Source organism: Arvicanthis niloticus, chromosome 3, assembly GCF_011762505.2.
Source record: "Arvicanthis niloticus isolate mArvNil1 chromosome 3, mArvNil1.pat.X, whole genome shotgun sequence".
Taxonomy (NCBI): Eukaryota; Metazoa; Chordata; class Mammalia; order Rodentia; family Muridae; genus Arvicanthis; species Arvicanthis niloticus.
In genome coordinates, this window is record NC_047660.1 from 58,626,305 (window position 1) to 58,641,371 (window position 15,067).

Here is a 15,067-nt window from a genome sequence, read left to right on the forward strand (position 1 = left end):
GCCTGCTCATACTCCCTCTATCTCCTCTGCCTACAGGGTAAAGTCCAAGTGCACAGCTGCAAGCCAGGTCCTTCTAATCATATCCAGATATACTGACCAACCTTATCTCCCATCTCTCCACCCAGACAGCTGCACAGAAGTGAGCTAGCCCATCTGCAGTTCCCCAAGCACAGCAGTTTAGTCATCTGGCGTCGACATATGCAAGCAAGCCTCTGATAGACACAGTAAGTCAGGTGTGCTAAACACCTGCAATACCTTGCTTTATCTTCACTGCAGTCTGTGTGGAGGGACTGGTCAGCCCTAGATTAGAGCCTCACTCTGTAGCCCAGTCCAACTTCGAAGTCAGTGATCCTTCTAGCCTAGCTTTACAAGTGCCACCACAGTAACAGCTGGCACCTCATCCACAAGTGCCACCATGGTAACAGCTGGCACCTCATGCTCATTTTGAGGATAGTGATGGCTCTATAGTAAACAAACTGCAACACCCCCATTCCCTAACTCTGGCACACAGCAGGTGTTCACAGCCAGGGTATGTGATCAGCTCTTAGGTGTTCTTCTCCCTCAGGCTCAGTCTTTAGCTCCTGTCCACTGTTGCCTCACCTCATCACCTTCAGGCTTTTTGATATAAACTGGCAGCTTTCCTTCTGGTCCCTTTCCTTCTGAATGTCTTCTCCAAAGTGTTGAGCCTGGCTTGACTCTCTGTTCACACACATTCCTGGCTCCTTGGTGTTCATCAGGTAACACAGATTCTCTGTACAGAGACCGAGACTGTGGTTGACCGGACCATAACTCCTGCATCTTAATCTGGGTTGTTGTACATCAAACCAAACGATGCTACTCCTTGTTCTTTGCAATGTCATAGATCTGCGACACCTCCCAGAACCCAACTCCTTTTAGTCAAGTGTGGTCTTAGTTTAAGGTAAACTCAGGATTACCTTCAACCTTTCTCTGGTTCTCCTGTCTCTGCCCCTGGCAGAGATGGGTGAGACTGCAGAACAGGTGACACTACACTGGGTTTATACAGTTCTGGAGATCACACTCAGCATGGGAAGGAAGCTCTCTTCCTCAGGCCCAGGATCCTACCTTTAACAAACAAAACCTGTGAGCACAAGTGGTTGATAACCACAACTCTTCTTTATCCATTCTTTGTGTCTTTTGTGGGACTTATCCCATGACAGATAATTCTCATCTACATCTCAGTGTCACATGTATGCCTTACTGGGCTTTACCCAACTTCAGTCTCTTGCACATGGTAGATTCAAAACATTCTGGGCTTGGTGCCATCCCTGAATAGAACACACCACAGTAAGGGTATCATGGGACTCATCTCCTAAAAAGGACTGGGGTAGTGCTTGCCCTGTATGAATGGTTTGATCATTGGTACTACATAAACAGGTGCAGTGGTTCATGCCTGTCGTCTCAGCATCTGGGAGGTGGAGGCAGAAGAGTCAGGAGTTCAAGGTTTTATGGTGAGGTCAAGGGCAGCCAATGCTGAATAAGATTCTGTCTTATAATAAAATTAATGTGAGACCAATCTAATTATTTGAAGAATTTCTCAAATTTTTGTAAAACTATAATGCAGTGTTACATACAAAAAGAGTTGAAGGGTAGAGTCTGGAGAGATGGCTCAGTGGTTAAGAGCACTTGCTGCTCTTGCAGAGGTCCAGAGGACCCCAGTTAGATGCCTAGCACCATATGGCAACTCACAGCCATCTATAATAACATTCTCTTCTGCTTCCTCTCACACCAGGCACATACATGGTACACAAACAAACATATACAGACAAAACACATACTTAAAATAATAATTTTGAAAATGTTAAGATGCTAGATAAACAAAGTGTTTGACATAATGTCCTTACTCTAGGGACAACTGAGACCCTAGAAGTTCAAGACTTCCTAGTGTGCCCAGATCCCTAACTGGTGCTTTTTGAGGAGCAGAGCCAGAGTCCCACCAAACTAGAAGCATTTACGAAAGCTTCACCACAGTGCCTGGGACAGGCTCACAGCTGGTGCTCATTCCTTACAACCAATGACTCTAGACTGCAGACAGGTAGAAAAACAATATTCCTTTTGGAAATTCTCTAAATAATACTCTAAATTATGACTCCTGAACCTTTTCAGAAAATGAGGAACACTATTAACAGAAAAATCCCAAATAGCCTTTATCTTCCAAATGCAAGGATGGAATTCACAGCCTGGCAAGTGCTAAGCAAGAACTCTCCCACAGGGTGGCAGTCCTGGGCCTTGAACTCTGTGTGCGTGCGTATATGTGTCTTTCTGAGACAGATCTTGCTATACAGCCCAGGGTGGCCTTGAGCCCAAAATCTTCCTGCCTCTGCATCCTAAGTGCTGGGATTACAGATGTGTGCAAGCACAATCAGCTTCTGAATAATGTATAGAGTCACACTGAACCCAGCACTGTGCTTTACCAAGAATCACCACCAGGGGGCAGGACAAGGCCATGTTTTGCAAATGACAGCAGCATTTCCTCTTCATAGTTATCTGGTTAAAATGTTAAAAATTTCCCCAAAATTATTTTGTGTTTTGTTTTGCTTTAATACAGGGTTCCGTGTAGCCAAGCACATATCTGATGGTTACCTTACATTTCTGATCCTCCTGTCTCTCCCCCTTGAAACAGGGTTTATACAGTCTTGAAGACCACACTCAGCATAGGAAAGAAGCATTCTTCAGGTTCAGGATCCTACCTTTAACATGCAGAACCTGTGAGACTTATAAAGGTCCTTTCCTAGAGTAATGGGGCATCAAACATGGGGGCAGGGCAGAGTGTCTGCGCAGTGAGTGTCTCACCAAGGCTAGTATGGGTGGCCCATGTCCTTCAAAGTTCAAGATTAATGTTTAGTCTCTGGGGTGAGAGTATTAGGGGGTGCTGTGGAATTCTCTGGGGGACCCCAGTGGAAGTCAGCTCATTTGGGGAATGTCCTTGATGGGGACTGTGTGACCTTAACAACCTCTTCTCTCTTTCTGTCTTCAATCTTGAGATATGATCTGTCACTCTGACATGGATTCCTGCCATGATAGGCTACCTTTGTCAGAGGGCCAAATCAGCAGGACTGCCCCAGCCTTTGATACAACCTTCAACAAAATAAAACACTGTGTTGAAACAGTCATGCTATATAACAGAATGGTGTCGAATTCAGTTCTCCTGCCTCCATCTCCCTGGCAACGAGCTCACACATGTGTATAACCACACCCAGCCAGCGGCCCATGCATTTTATACTACAGATGCAAAACTGATGGATCATGATCAGAATTGAGTAAAACCTCTGGCCAATTTTAAAAACAAAAAAACAGAGTCAGCAGAGTTGCAACTGCTTCCCAGGGCTGCCTGTCTCCTGCAAGGGATCCGAAGTTCTTTTTCTAAGAATGCAAATGAGCAAATCCTCTTCAAAGCTGGAAAGCTCTGACAGACTGGGCTTCCGGCCTAGAGCACTGGAGCTGCAGATCTGCTGACTGGGCATCCTAAAAGCTGGTTCAGATCTCCCTAAAGCAACGCAATTCTACTCTCTCTGTCCTTTCCAGAAGGCCCTATGACCTAGATGTCTCTGGATAGTAAAGGTCAAAAATAGAGACTTGCCAGCCATGGAAGTGTGGTACACACCAATAATCCCAGCACTCTGGAGTGTGACTCTGAGGGCAGCCTGGGCTACAGGGCATCATCTCAGTAAATTTATAACAGCAAGTCCACAGGCCGTCCAGGCTTCTGCAAACCCAATCGTGCAATCATTTATCTGCCTCTCCAAGGCTGGGTGTGAGGGAACAGTTGCTAAGGAGTAATTTCCTGTTGCAAGAACCAATTCACAGCTGTAACGCAGTCTAGAAATACATGCACGGAACATTTACAACACGCACAGGCGGATGCACATCTGTCTGTTAGCTATGTAAGGTGATATTACTTAATGTCCTTATAAAGTGAGCTTGCACAGTGAGGTAAAACTGTCTGGTTGCTTGACAGGATGTAAAAGGAACTCGTGCAGCTCTGACAGCTATCGCTGATCCGATCCGTGAGCTGCTTGGAGCTCTGCCCTAAAAATAAGTACAATGGCCATCATTAAAATCTCTTTGAAGAAGCGTCATCCTGGGCTTGACAGGTACTGAGCAGCACAGTTCTAATTCATTTCTAGGAAATAAAAGACTCAAGGCATGTAATGTTCTCTAACACAAAGAACTGCATGTACAAGGGCTCTGTTGGGAAGGATAACAGCAACAGTTTAAAATACACGGATGATACTGGGGTAATAAAATTCTTTCACAATGTGAAAACTCTGAGAAACCCTAGTGGTCACATTAATTCCCAGGACCTAGCAGCACATAGTAGATATTCAATAAATATCTTTTCCATGAATGGTGTGGCAAACACTACACCAAGGGATCGTATTTATTAGCAATTCAATTTTAAGTGGGATAAAGATTACCATTTGGGATGGCGTGGTGCTGGGGGTGTGGTGCTAGGGGGCTAACCTGGAACCTTGCATGTGCCAAGTAAACACCTGGCAGGGAGGCACATCGAGAACCAGGCAAACTAAGCCAATAACTTCCATCTCCACTAAAACTTAATACAACCAGTTTGGCACAGTCTTTGGAAATCTCTGGGTGAATGGCAGAGCAATACCAGGCAAGCGCCCCTCCCACACTGTCACCCATCACAGGGCCTCCACCTGAACCCTTACCTCTTCCTTCCTCTCTTCTGGATTGGTGGCTCCGTCGAGATTCGAGGGAAGATAGCTGTCACCACTTTCTCCCCTCACGTCACCAGCAGTGGTGAGGACAGTATCCTGGAGGGACACAGGTCCTGGCTGCCTGTGCCCAGCATCCTCGGTCCGTTCTTCACTGTCCGCTGAACTGAGGGACAGCACACTTAGACTACTGGGGCATTTAGTACTCCCTGGGCTCTGAGGGCTTTGGGGCTTGGGTGTGGTGGGCCTCAGAGGAGTGGGAAGCTGCACGGGGTCAAAGGGATGCTGACCGGCAGTATGTGTCTCACTGGAGGCTTGGCTCAACCCTTCTGGGTCTGTGGGGATTGGTGAGGGACTGCTGGCACCAGGTCCATCATTTCCCCGTGGCTGGGCACTTTTAGTTTCCAGGGGAAATACTGCAGTGTCCACATCTAGGTGGGGTTCTGGAGCCGCATAGGGCGCAGTGGTGCATGGTGAAGGGACACAGGGTGAGGACAAAGAGCCACCACGCCTGGAATCTGGCTCCACGCTGCTGCTGGTACGACGTGAGTAGTCATCATGTAGCTTGCTCCGTGGCCCAAGTAGTGGGTTCGCATCCCCCTGACCAGGACCAGGGCTAGGGGCTGCACTCCTGGGGGCCTCCCTCTTCCAGGCCGCATCTTTGACGTTGCTCACCAGTCTTAGGACTCTGTCGAAGTCCTTGGCCCGGATGGGGCTCCTCCAGCGTCTGGTTCTTCTCTCTGAGCCACCGGGCTTCTCGGAGTCTGTGAAGAAGCCACTCAGAGTCCTGGGGGGAACCTGTCTGTCACCCTGCAGTTCCGTGAGGTTGGACGCAGACTTGCGCTTGAAGGAGCTCTTCAGGACGCTCAAGCTGTCGATGCTCTTACTTCTGCGCGGCAGAGGCACAACCCTGCTGGGCTCTGGGTCACGCACTTGGATCTCACACACAGCGGGCTCTGGCACTGGCTGCCGGCCCAGGTCCAGCAGGCTGATGCGGCCCAGGCCATAGGCCCTGCGGATGCTGCGCGAACGGTGCGTGCTCCTCTGGAAGGCGTCCTCCATGTCCTCAGGGTCTGAGCAGTCGGACCCAGCGCCATCTCCTACAGGGCCCAAGGATGTACACCTGCCTAGGCCCTTTCCCAGGGTGGCAATGGTGCCATTGGGAGCAGCCTTTCCTAGGTCTCCTGTTGGCTCTTCCTTGGAAACTTCTGCCCCCTCCCGGTTCTGAATTCCTTGAAGAACAGAAGATTTCAATCTTTTAAAAGAGCCCATTTTACGGAAGGAGGCCAGGGCATTCCATGTGGAGGAATTCCCCACAAGGACCACCGAGCGAGGCCTTTCAGAGTTCGAATTCATCCTCTTCCGGCTACCAGAGAAGAGACGTACCAGCTTGGAAGGGCTGAGCCTGGCTTCCCCGGCTTCGGGATCACTGCTGGGGCTGCTTTTGCAGCCTCCATTCTGACATGCTGAGGATGTCACCATTTTGGGGGCCTTCGGGTTGGAGGCTGAACAAGTGGCTGTGACACCTTGCCCATGGCCATCCTGGGCTGTTGTCATGTTCTTAGGGAGGGCAGCCTGGTTCAAAACCCCATTCACGCCGGTAACCGGTCGTCCCAACTCCAGACCTTCATCTCCAAGGACAGCAGCCTGGCTTTCACATCTGCTGTGTGCATCTGGATCTGTAGTCACAGCTACTGCCTGCAGCAGAAAACAAAGCAGGCATTTAACCATTGCCCCCAAGGAGGAGCCTCTATAGAGGCTGATCGCTCAAGCTAACGACTGCTAATAGAAGAAAACCCCAAGCTCCAAGACAAGGCTGATCTCTTAAGAATTACTCTACAATTTACTTTTCATCAAAGCAAGAGTGGAAGGCATGTAAATATAGATTCCTAAAGGGAGGAATGAAAAAGACAGCGAGGGATGTGCTGAAACCCTGAAATCCCAAGAAAACCGCTGGAACATAAACGGTGAGACCTTGTTTTTGTGTGTTATCAAACATCAACCCCACAGTGAATTCCAAGCACGAGTATTGAGACACCAGCCTGTATGAGCAGGGGGCTCGGTTAGTGGACTCCTGGGAGTTCTGACGGAGGCCAGGTCTACCAAAAGCTGCGAGAGAGCCTGATGGCATTACAGGGACTCAGGGCCCAACACACCAAGCCAGGGAAGCATGAGGAAAGGCTGTGTGCAGAAGACACCCAGAAAGTTCTACCTGTCCACAGAGTGACGTGAGGAAGCACATGGGGTTGTTAGAAACAGAAGAGATAGGCGTATGAATAAAATACCCTCTTCCCTCTTGTCTTACATCCAAACCTCTATACACACCTTTGCCCATTCCTCCTGCCCTTGCCCAAGCCTCCCCCACAACACTACTTCCTTCCCTAAAGTGAGAACACTGAGTCTTTAACCTTTCCCATCAGTCAAGCCCAGCTCAGCCTTTCTCAGCCTTCACAGGATGGCTTAATTGTCATGGCCCTTCTATTTCCAATGAATAGATTAATAGTTGAGTTTCAGGTTATGAGACCACAAAAGGCCATGGGTCAGACAATGCTTACATCATTTCTAGGCTGTTGACTAAGGCCAAGTATAATATAGGGCTGAGGGCCTTACAGCATCTCTGAGCATTCACAGGAAACTTTAGTGAGGACCTGAGGTTCCATTTTATTTAGCTTACCGTTTTTCAAGCTGGATTTGATCTAGGTGAAGAAACAGTCTGCTCTACCTGCCCCTGTGCACCGCTTTCTTTTCCCTTTGGCCCCTGTATCATACCCAGTGAGGAAGGCTTGTCAGGGAGAGCCACGGGAAAACAGATAAAGGCTTGATGCCACCCAGGATGTGGGAGTCTCCACTGACTTAGCCTGTCAGCACTTTACTAATAGGAAGACTGATGGCCTACTGTGCCCTCTGCCGTGCACAAATCTAATGGAGAAGACTTTGTGTGAGAGGCATGGGGCTGGGGAGGGGCTGTGGGTCGCATTTGAATAAGCCATATGAGCCGAGTCTCGATTCTGCCTGAGAGATGAAAGGGGTCGACGGTTAGATTGCCTGTCTGCCCCTCAGCATTGTGGGTGTGTGCTTACTTCCATATACCTTGGAGTTCTAAAATGAATCACACAGTGAAGTATCCAAGTCCAGTTCACAGGCAAGAACTGACTACTGGACTTGTGTCAGTCACACAGGGGACAGGATTCCGCCTTAGAGTGTGGCTGAAGTTAGTGACACCAGTAGAGGTCACCACAAGACCTTTTTAGCCCATGACAAGCCTGTGTTAAGGGGACCCTGGAGGTTCAAGGGATACAGAGAAGCATGTTGGGACGTTTGAAAATGTTCCTTGGAAGACATGGGGCTATGCCTAGATACTAAACCTACTAATGTCACACAATCTCCAGTAAGCCAACTCAGCAACCCGTGCTTCATGCCATCTATGAAATAAGAATATCAATCATTATATCATGATCCTCCAGTGTACAAGCAGCAGGCCAGGCCCCATGAGGAGTTCAGGATGGTGAGAGGAAGGGGCATGAGGAAAGGGCAGCTGGGAACACAGTATACCTGGGAGGAGGCGAATGAAGGTAAAGAGTCTCCACTCTCAGGCAACAGCTGGGGGTAAGGGGGAGTCTTAACAAACAGTAGGCAAGCAAAACAGTGCCTGCCATTGGAGGGGTAGCCCAATGCAATGAGTGATGAGAATCATGGGAAATAGGGCAGGGTATCTACATACCCTGAGTATAAAACCTAATCTTTCTTCAAGACCAATTGCAGGGGTCACTTCTGTACCACTAAAGTGAGTAAGAAAATCCTTAAGTGCTTCCACGGGGCTGGAGCCTTCCCACGTGTATTACCAAAGTATAATGATGTGGTGGTAATAGGAACAAATCCATGGGTGTGAGAACCATGAGACTGCACACTTAAGTTTATTCAAGATTATTATCTTGATACAAGACTGTATAGGTTTTCCTGACTGTATATTTATTTAGGTGACAGGTCATGACATACCTCTGTATTTTTCTTTAACTGCTGACTCAGTTTAGAGGCTTCACACATGCCAGACAAGTGTCCCTCCACTGAGCTGTGTCACGACCCTTTTGTTCAATGATACTGTTTTGTTGTTATTTGTCTTATTACTCTTTTCCTTTGAGACATGGTCTCAATAAGTTTGTATTTGAACAGCAATCCTCCTACCTCAGCCACCCAAGCAGCACTCAAGGCCCTGCTTGCCCTTATTTTTCTAGGTTGAAGATGCTTACATTTTTATTACACTGGTAAGTATTTACTTTTAAAACATTTAAATTTAGATTCAGACTCCATCTGAACAGATTTAAAAAACTAACGATTTACTGTTTGTTCACGAGCCAAACAAGGCCATTCCTGTTTACTGCCTTAGAGTGGAAAGTGAAAATCACAGGAAGGAACAAAAGCTTTCCCAGAATCTCTGAGTAACACACCAAGTTGCAGTATTCAGAACTGACGCTTTGACCCCCATTAACTAACAAGGGCCGCGATTCAATTACTGGCTTCATGGCAAGACTTATAAATCATGGGACCCCTGCCAGAGATGCTTATGAAGGGAACTAAAAGGAAGAATCCGGGATGGGAATACTATGAAATGCAGCTGCCCACAGCTGGACTTTGGGGTGAAGGAACTTCATAGCGGAATGTTTCTCCCCACTTGTAATGAGAAATCTCTAAAAAAAAAAAAAAACAAAAAACAAAAAACAAAAAAACCCAGCTGTGACCAACAATTTTCAATTGGAACCAGAAATGTTAAAGGAGTAAAAGTATGGACCAGCTTTACTGGGCTACGGACGCCACCTTGGAGCACATCTGATGCTCGAAGGGAAGTCAGCGAGGCTGGGGACCACCGTGCAACAGCCCTCTGTCCGTCCGTCCCCATTCATTTCCATGGTTCTAGTGCTGTTAAGACAAATGACCCAAATGTCATTAAAAGCAATGTTCCAAAGCGGGCATTCATAGGGTTTTCTTTGCATTTTACACCATCCTTCCCTGTCCTGGCTAGGATATAAACTATCTTTCTGTCTGGCTTACCCACGCCACACACACTACATTCTCTCCTCCTACTAGTCACTCAGTAGCCATCTCAGAGGAGTTGTGCATGGCACTCAGTGGTGGGTTAAGTAATCCTTTTTTTTTTTTTTTTTTTAATACTTAATAACAGCCCGGAAGCACAAAAGGAGAGATGCCAGCAACTCAAACATGCTAAGGAAAGCACTTCCTTCACCTGAAAAGATGAACGCTTACCATGGGTATGCATGTCAACAAAAAGCATTCTACATTTTAAGCTCAGCATGATCTGAGGTCTCAGTCATCCTCCAGGAGTCTGACTGTTCCATGTGGGGTGGGGATGTGGAACCAGCAGTAGGAGTACAGGGGGTGGGCATGGAGTTAGTCCAGCACTGTCACCTATCAGTCAGAACCTAGAGACCGTCTCAGCCCTTCTTCCCATAGTGTCTGTGGTCACCAAGTCTCAAGAGACCATCGCTGCCTGGCTCACTGGCTCCACAAGTATGGAGTGGCACACTACCTATCCTTAGGCTGAGGCGCCTTCCTCCTAGACAAGTCTGCTCCTGGCTTCCTCTCATCTTGTAGTCCCGATCATTCCCATCCATCCTTCATTCTGTCACCAGTGTACTTCCTGATTTGCAAATGGAACTATCACTGAAATGCTACGTCACTGGCTGCAGCTCTCCAGATCTCACCCCAGCCAGGCTCCATTCTGTTTAGGCTCTGTGGTGCTTACTAAAACAAGCAACTATAATAACAATGAAAACTGAGGGCCTTGTGCAAGCAAAGCCAGCTCTCCACCCCTGGGCTACTTCTCTAGCCCACAGCTGACCCCACTGCAGGTCCTCTTCTACTCTTGGATTCTCTCTCCAGTGGCTGTTGTCTCCACTTCAGGGGATCACAATTCCTAACTACCAAGACTAAAGGCATCTGATAGGTCTGATCAGTGGAAACCAAGTGTGGGAGGTGATCTGAGAGTGGGAGGAAGGAGGCCCCAGTGTCTCTGTGGGTGGCACCTATCTGTCTTTGCTTTGGCTCTGCCCCCTTATGTCCCAGATTCTGTCAGGTTGTGGGTTCAAGTGACTACTCCTTCTCTCCTCCAGCATAAGGGTCAGCTGCACATCTGCCAACTTTCCCAACTGAATACACATGATCCTGTCTCGGGGTCTCTCTGTTTGCAACACCTAGAGGCCGTTCTCTTTGCCTGTTCAATAGGCATGTACTTCCCCTGGACTTCATTAACTCAAGAAGGGAGGCTCTTGAGCAACTCATCCTCCGTCTCTAACACAGGAGCCCCTTCTCTGGTTCCCAGCACTTTGTATGTTGCTCAGTTGTTCCCACTGCTTACCACCCTACCCTGGCATTCAGCTCCTTCTCTGCGTTCTCCAGGTATATCTGAAATTTGAAAAGTGATTTAAAGGAAAAAAATCAAGTCTGATTTCACTGTCCTCATCATGCACCAGATAAATGACTGGCAGACAGAGGATGAGGATAACACTATTTATTCTGCATACATCAGATATATCAGTCTGAGGTCACATAGTTTTCCTATGGGAACTGTCCTGTGTGTCCCCTAGGGTATTTCTTACCAGTGGTGGCTATCAATGCTACTGGGACCAAGAAAGACTACATCAGGTGTAGAGGCTCAAGGTAATTCCACCACTTAAGAAGCTAATCCAGGAAAATCTTGAGCTTGGGGCTAGTCTGGGTTATATGACAAGTTCTAGACCAGCCTAGGCTATACACTAGATGCTGTCTCAAAAACACCATGATAGATAAGACAGATGATAGATATAGGTTGACTGGTAGATGATAGATAGAAAGATAGATATAGATGATTGATAGATAACAGATAAATAGATAGATAATAGATATAAATCGATAAACAGAGAGAAAAAGAGAGAGAGAGAGAGAGAGAGAGAGAGAGAGAGAGAGAGAAAGAAATGCTATGAAAACTGTCCCAGAACGGTAAATATTGAAATTACTGGACTTTACTTTCAACCATGAAACTGAAGGTTCTATCGTTTGGTAGTCCTGACTATGTTTTAATTATGCTATAAACAGGTCTGTTCATGTTGTGACAGCAATAGCATGTCTTTCTACAAACAGGTAAATGCTGATAATTACCAAGCTAATGGCAATGTTCAGTCACTTTCTATTTTAAAGACAAGGCTTAACTGTGTATCACACACTGCCCCTGACACTCAGTATGTAGTTCAGGCTGGCTTCAAACTCACAAGAATCCTTAGGCCTCAGCCTCCCAAGTGCTGGGATTACAGATATGAGCTACCACACCCAGGCCTTTCATTTTAACTAGTAATCAATTTATTGATCAAAGTTAATGATTTGTATGCTGATTTTGTAAATGTGCAATTAATTCCTTTGCCTGTCAAAGCACACCTTGTGACATGTAAAACGCAGGAAGAAGGAGTAGCAGTTCACACCTTCTGCATCCCTTCCTGCAGGACGCTGTGCGCGAATGCATGCAATATTTGGGCTTTTTCAAGGCTTTCCATTTCTTGGCAAACAGTATAGATGCCTATTCTATGCCGTCTGAATACCAAATTACTCAGCTTGTGTCAGCAAGCTGTGACAGCTGAGGGAACAAGAAGTCCTGCAGCTCAAACGCATCTAGATAAGCGCTAAAATTCTAAGCATCTCATAGCATCAACACGTGGTCCATCCCAGTGTGGGGTCCACAAAATGACTTATGCTCCTGCCAGGCAAGCCTTTGTGCCTCCCCAAAGGAGCTCTCACCTTCCTGTTATTTCAGTATTACTTCAGGGCACTGGTAAAGTCAGGGGCCAGAAGCCAACATTTTAGCACCCTGCATTCTGAGAACTGGTTGTAATCCAAATAAATAATCTATTTCCATATAAGACAGAGCCTATGGGAGGGTGTTGCTTTTTTTAAATTTCTGTTTATTCACTATTGTAGTTTAGGCTATCCCATCCGATTATGTCATATCTATATAATCCAGCTTTCACTTTATCACAGTTTACAATGTGTCTGCAGTCACATGCATTTGAGTTTCTAATTCCAGGGGTTCACTCACAGGACTCCCTCCCTCTTGCCAGCCTCACTATGCACAAGCAGCTCAGGGAAGAGGAGGGGGGCTTCACCTAAGGATCCGGGACTCAGCTCTCTCTCTCTCTCTCTCTCTCTCTCTCTCTCTCTCTCTCTCTCTCTCTCTCTCTCGTAAGGAGACTGTGGTTTCTGAAGCCATGTGCCATGGCTTCATTTAAATAGTCAATGGCGGAAGTTAAATGTTTATGCATTAGAGGTGATACTGGGTAACTGGATAAGCTACATTAACTGTGTGTTTGAAAAATATGTCAATTTCATACAAGTATGTCATGGTCCCAGGCTTTCCTCATCTAGGTTATGGGGCTAAACTACATTCCTGTAGTGAAACTGGGAAGAAAATGGGGATTTCAAAGGGAGGCTTTAAACCTAAAGAAAATCTTGCTGTCTCTGAAGTAGGGGTTCAGGCAGGTGTGGGATGAGACACAGAAGCAGGCAGGTAATGTCCACCCAGGGCATTATCACTAACACTCAGAACAGGTACCAGCTCTGTCCCTTCCTTCCTTTACCTCATATGAACTCAGGGGCTCAAAAAATCTTGAAAAGGTGCCATTCAACCTTGTCCAGTGGCTTGTCTTCATTACCCACAGTCCACCCTATCCTCCACTTGCCTCTGTGACAGCAGAGAAAACTGAAGTGGCCACCAGCCAAGGCCACCTAAGGCTTGCACCAATGCCAAGACAGAAGTCACCATGGAGCCTGTGTCTCTGCCTCCTGCACTCACCATTCAGAGCAATGAAAGCTTTCCAGATGGGTGGCCTTAATCTTGGAGGCACTTGGAAGGTCGCTGGACCAAAAGCAATCGCCTCAGCTTGCTGGAGGCAGACTGGTCAGACTCGGGCTATGTGCCAGTGAACTCAGGCTCAGGCTGATGGTGCCACTGACACAGAAATGCCCAAGAGGAACAGGACAGTGCATGACCAGAGTTCGACTGTTTACAGCAGCATGTACTGTGTTTCCCCAGGACTTTATTTCAGAGAGTTTTTGGTTTGCTTTGCTTTTTGTATAAATTATATCTCTGGTTTGAGAGATCAACTTTCTGCTTGGTTTCCATCCAAGAGTCAAGAAAGTCCATGGTTCAGGGAAGGTAACAGTAGAGTGTCCTTCTACCATAAAAAACAAGGGTCCAGAATGGGCCCTTCCCTGCCCCGTGCACTCAGGCAGCTCAGATCACCACCTCAACTCTACACTATAGCCAAAACACTTTCTGTTGTCACACTTAACTGCCTTCCTCTACTGGAACTGACAAGTGGACCATGTCTTCTCACAGAGACCGTCACAAGTCTTGGCAGAGACCTTACTAAAGAGGCATTTGACAATAGTGTGCAATGACACCACCAATGACTGTAGCCAGTGGTAACCAGCTACCCGTAACTCCTAGGCAGCTTACCCTTCCCCCTGCCACAGGTATGTCTTGGTCTGGCAGAAGCAGATCTATAGTCACTTAGTTTGAAGGGGAGGCTCTGGTCTCTAGCCCATCCTTGGGGACATTGTGCTCAAACATAAAGCTTCTGGCAGCCAATCAGTATGCCACATTCTCATTCTTTTGAGTCAAAGAGTGAATGGGGCCCAACAATGGGGAAACTGGGAAAGAGGGAACTGGAACAAAACTCCAGTAAGAGAAAGTTACATGGAAGAAAACTACCACAGAACTCTCAGGGCCTGCCCCAGCACCGATTTCTCTCAGAAGCTCTGGGTTAGGGGAAAAAAAAAAAGACAGGCAACACATTCTATTGATGAGTTTAGTTGTGCTATTGTAAGTTTGCACACAACATGTAGGTGCTGACCATGCAGAAACCTCCCTGTAAAGGATCCAAGACATTAGTTACATGGGTCACTGTGGTTTCAAGGTCCCTGTTAGAGTTTGACCATAAACTGTCCCCCACAGGCTCATGTGTTTGGACACTTAATCCCTAGTTGGTGGCACTGTACTGGAACAGTGTGAGTGTGGAGCTCTGGGGACTGAGGTCACACTAGCAGAAATGGGTTGTTGGGGCAGATCCTGAGAAGGTAATATCTGCTTCTTATTCTGGTCCAAGCCTTCTGCGTGTCATATAGTGTGACCTATAGGATTATACTTAAATTTCATTTAAAAAGCAAAAACAGAGCCTGGCATCATTTCCCTACCCTCAATCTGTCAAAGTTGTCAGGCTCGTTTCTTTCCCAAAACCTCTTCAGGAATACAATGAAATGGCAGTCTTTCTGTAAGTCCCAATGGTCCCTCTTAGACCAAGTATCCTGATGCAAGAGAACCTAGAGACCTG

General features: G+C 47.0%; 1 protein-coding gene across 6 annotated transcripts in view; it reads right to left on the reverse strand.

Moving 5' to 3' along the window:
- Spata13 (spermatogenesis associated 13) overlaps positions 1–15,067 on the reverse strand; it is a 122,833-nt gene that overhangs the window by 64,951 nt on the left and 42,815 nt on the right. For all 6 annotated transcript variants that reach the window (XM_076930906.1, XM_076930903.1, XM_076930905.1 and 3 more), the window contains exon 2: positions 4,692–6,395. In XM_076930906.1, the coding sequence (XP_076787021.1) occupies positions 4,692–6,254 (1,563 nt within the window). In that variant the 5' untranslated portion in view covers positions 6,255–6,395. The remainder of the gene's footprint in view (positions 1–4,691; positions 6,396–15,067) is intronic.